General features: G+C 34.9%; 1 protein-coding gene across 2 annotated transcripts in view; it reads right to left on the bottom strand.

The window, feature by feature from the left end:
- LOC21398459 (growth-regulating factor 8) overlaps window positions 1–1458 on the bottom strand; it is a 2235-nt gene extending 777 nt beyond the window's left edge. Inside the window, exons 1-4 of one of the 2 annotated variants that reach the window (XM_024168054.1) lie at window positions 1377–1458; window positions 796–1194; window positions 501–686; window positions 55–397 (exon numbers count right to left, since the gene is read on the bottom strand). In XM_024168054.1, coding sequence (XP_024023822.1) covers window positions 55–397; window positions 501–686; window positions 796–1147 — 881 coding nt within the window. In that variant the 5' untranslated portion in view covers window positions 1148–1194; window positions 1377–1458. Of the gene's footprint in view, window positions 1–54; window positions 398–500; window positions 687–795 lie in introns of both variants that reach the window. The other variant, XM_010101909.2, reaches the window with a different exon arrangement.
- Window positions 1459–3406: the final 1948 nt, after the last annotated feature.

The following is a 3406-nucleotide window of genomic DNA, read 5'->3' as shown; positions in this document are numbered from 1 at the left end:
GGGAAAGACAAGACAACAAAAGATGGGATCATGGGAATTAATAATAATGTGTACCTGGTTTGGTCATGTGAAGTGGAGGAATATAAAGATGGGTGTTTTTCTCTCTGGTTTAGGAGGCCAGAGGATTTTAGATACGACAAAGTAGTGTTATTATTGCCGTTGTTGTTGTTGTTGTTGTTGGTGGTGGTGGTGGTGGTGGTGGTGAAGAAGTGGGAATGTAGTTGTTCCACAGGCTTTCTTGAACGGGGACGACTCTTGTGAGAGTGTCGTTCACAGTATTTTTGGTCAGGGACAACGTTTCTAGAGCACCTCCATTTCTTGCCGTCTGTTCTTCGGCACCTCCATGGTTCTGGGTCCGAGGTGTTTGGGACCCCCAACTCCAAAGATCCTTTAGACCCTTTTTCAAGAAAACAAAAATTTAAAAGAACCCCATTTAGTATTTTTCATTCTACAAATTAACCTTAAAATTACGAAAATAAACAAAAAGAAAGGATTTTTACGGGTATTAGAGTGCAAGTGGGGAAAATTTGGGGTGGTCTTGGAAATGGGTATGAGTAATTGTGGAGGGACAGGGACAGAGGCCATCATGTACTTGTAAATCATGGTTTGTCTCTCAAGCTCTTGCCTTTGAGCTGCTGTGAAATTGGGCACCACAACTCCTCTCACATTTGCATTCACCATAACTCCTGCAACAACCAAAAAAAAAAAATCCATTTCGTAGTGAAAATAATAATAATAAAAAAGGTTATAAAATAAATAAATAAATAAGACAAAAAAAATTTTGGGTTTATTTACCAGAGGAATTGTGGGATATTAAGGTTTCGGCAGAGCAAGGCAATGGCATGAAATCAGTGGAACCGACAACATCGTATATATCGCTCATAGAAGCAACAACATGAGCTTGGTGGTGGTTGTTGGTGGTGGTGGTAGTGGAAAGCAAGGGTCCACTACAAGCGTCACCACCTACACAACCATGTTCTTCACCAAAACCTCCACTGGCGCTGAGAAGAGTAGGCTCATCATCATCATTATTATCATCATGATTATGATGATGATGATGATGATGATGATGATGGGGGGTATCCATCATCGTCGTCGTAATCTTCTTATGACTGAATGATGATGATTTGTTTGATGTCGTTTGCATCCTCAAACCCAACCCAACATCGCACTCTTTTTCTACTGCTCCCTTCTCTGAAGCCACAAACCCAATTCTTGTCCCCATGAAATCAACCAAATAATAATAATAATAATAACACAAAAAAAAAAAAAAAGCTATCTTTCCCACTACCCAATCCAACCCAAAACAAAAAACTTCAAAAGGGTAAAAAAAAGATAAAAAAAAAGAAACAAAAGAAAGGAGAAAAATACACAACCTTAATTACAACCCACGCTAGCTATTCCACTCCTTAACAAGTTTGGCTTCTTTGTCACTCCAAAATCACCAAAAAGAATTCTCTCTCTCTCTCTCTCTTCTCTCTGTGTGTTGATTTTGAATTCTCTGAAGTAACTGAGGGGTTTTTCTTTTCTTTTTATTTTGGGGTTTTTTTTGTTATAGTGAGGCGGTGCCGCCATTTTTAGCCATGCGTTTTTGCTTTTGCTTCCTTAGCTCCCAACATTCGTTCCTCTTAAGGAATACAGACAAAATTTATAATTAAAAAATCCTCTTAAGGAAAAAAAAAAAAAAATTATAAAAAAAAAAAAAAAAAAAAAAAAAAAAAAAACCCACACCACACCACCCAAGATCATGAGGTCCACTCTCACCCCACTCTTCTGAATTTTGACGTTTTCTTCACGTCAAGAATCTTAACAGTATAAAAAACGTTACATCCCTTGTTTTGACTTTTCTCAAAACATTTTCAACACAAAGACAGAGCCCCATTGGCCGTGACTTTGTACTAGAGGCATTGTTTCATGAATTCGGACCATGTTTTTTCTTCTTGACTTAAGTTGACTGACAGTCTCCGTCCAGGACATTTCATTTCATTTTTCCGTTAAACCCACAAATTGTCATGCATTTTCCAGCAAGACAAAAGGGAAATAAACAAATAAATAAAAATTGTCAAGCATTGGGAAACGTGATCCGGGCCCACTTTTTGGTTTCGTGTGAGGATGTGGGGGGACCAGACCAAAGGCAGTGGTAAGTAACCAATTTCTCCTCATTTTGGTCCCATTAGTTTAAAATCAACCACAACAAGATTTGGACCCCCCCACACACAAAATTTGGTAAAACCCAAGCCATTGGGGTTTCAAAAAAACCTTTCTATTTTCCTAGAATGTTGTGTGAGTTTAATACAAATGATATGATGCTAGTAATTGGATTACGGTGATCTGTTATCTAGGTGGATAGCTAGCATAGATATGTATATATATATATATATATATGCTATGTGTGTGTGTGATGTTGACTAATGAAAGTGTATTGGAGTTAACTTAGGCAAAGCCATGTTTCCTACATTATAATATTTTAGTGGTTGCCAGCTGAGTGTAGAAGATATTATGGTTAGCATGCCATGTGTGATGGAAATGGTTTTGAGTATCGTGAGACTGAGGGGGGGTTATTTTTTTAGAGTGTAATTTGAGTGTAATTTTTAAATTGAATTTGAATTATAACTTAAGTTGAAGTTGTAATTTGAATAAAGTTGAAACTTAAAATAACGTTAACTTAAATAAAATTGTAACTTAAATTTAAATTTTTTTTGAGTTTTGTTGCAAAAGAACAACACTGAAATCTTTGGGTTAGCGAAAAGGTGACGTTTTGAGCAACGGAAAACGATAATACAAGGTTGAAGAGAGAGAAATAATTTAACGAGGAACGACAACGTTTCAAGAAAAAGTAATGGAATGAAATTCCAACTTAAAGAAAGAGTGAAAAAAATCAGATCGCAATGGAATGAATAATAGTCCGAACAGTTTAAACATGTGACAGGATTCGATTGAATACCGAAACTTTGTCAAAATTCACTTCTCAAGAACTTAATTATATAGTGAAGAGAATCCATATTCCAACCTTTCCATACCCGTCCAACCTTTCGGATCAAAGGATGTGTTTAGTTAGGAGGAATAGAAAAAAAATGGAAAGGAATCAAGGTTTATTCTTATGTTTGGTTGGTTTTAAGAAAATGAATGACCATTCAAAATGGAATGACTTTTCCATCAAATGGGTGAATCATTATTCCTTCCTCAAATGAGAGAAATGCCCATTCCAAGCTCTTTTAATTTTCTTTTCCATCATTGCCTTTGAATATTATAATTATTATATTAATTTTTATAATATAATTAATATTATATTATAATAATTTATATTATAATGTAATTATATCTTATAACATATAATATAATATATTATAATTATATACGTATATTATAATATATCATAGTTAATATTATAAGATATTATATTTAT

Source organism: Morus notabilis, unplaced genomic scaffold (assembly GCF_000414095.1).
Source record: "Morus notabilis unplaced genomic scaffold, ASM41409v2 Scaffold1388, whole genome shotgun sequence".
Lineage (NCBI taxonomy): Eukaryota > Viridiplantae > Streptophyta > Magnoliopsida > Rosales > Moraceae > Morus > Morus notabilis.
This window is presented reverse-complemented; position numbering and strand designations above follow the sequence as displayed.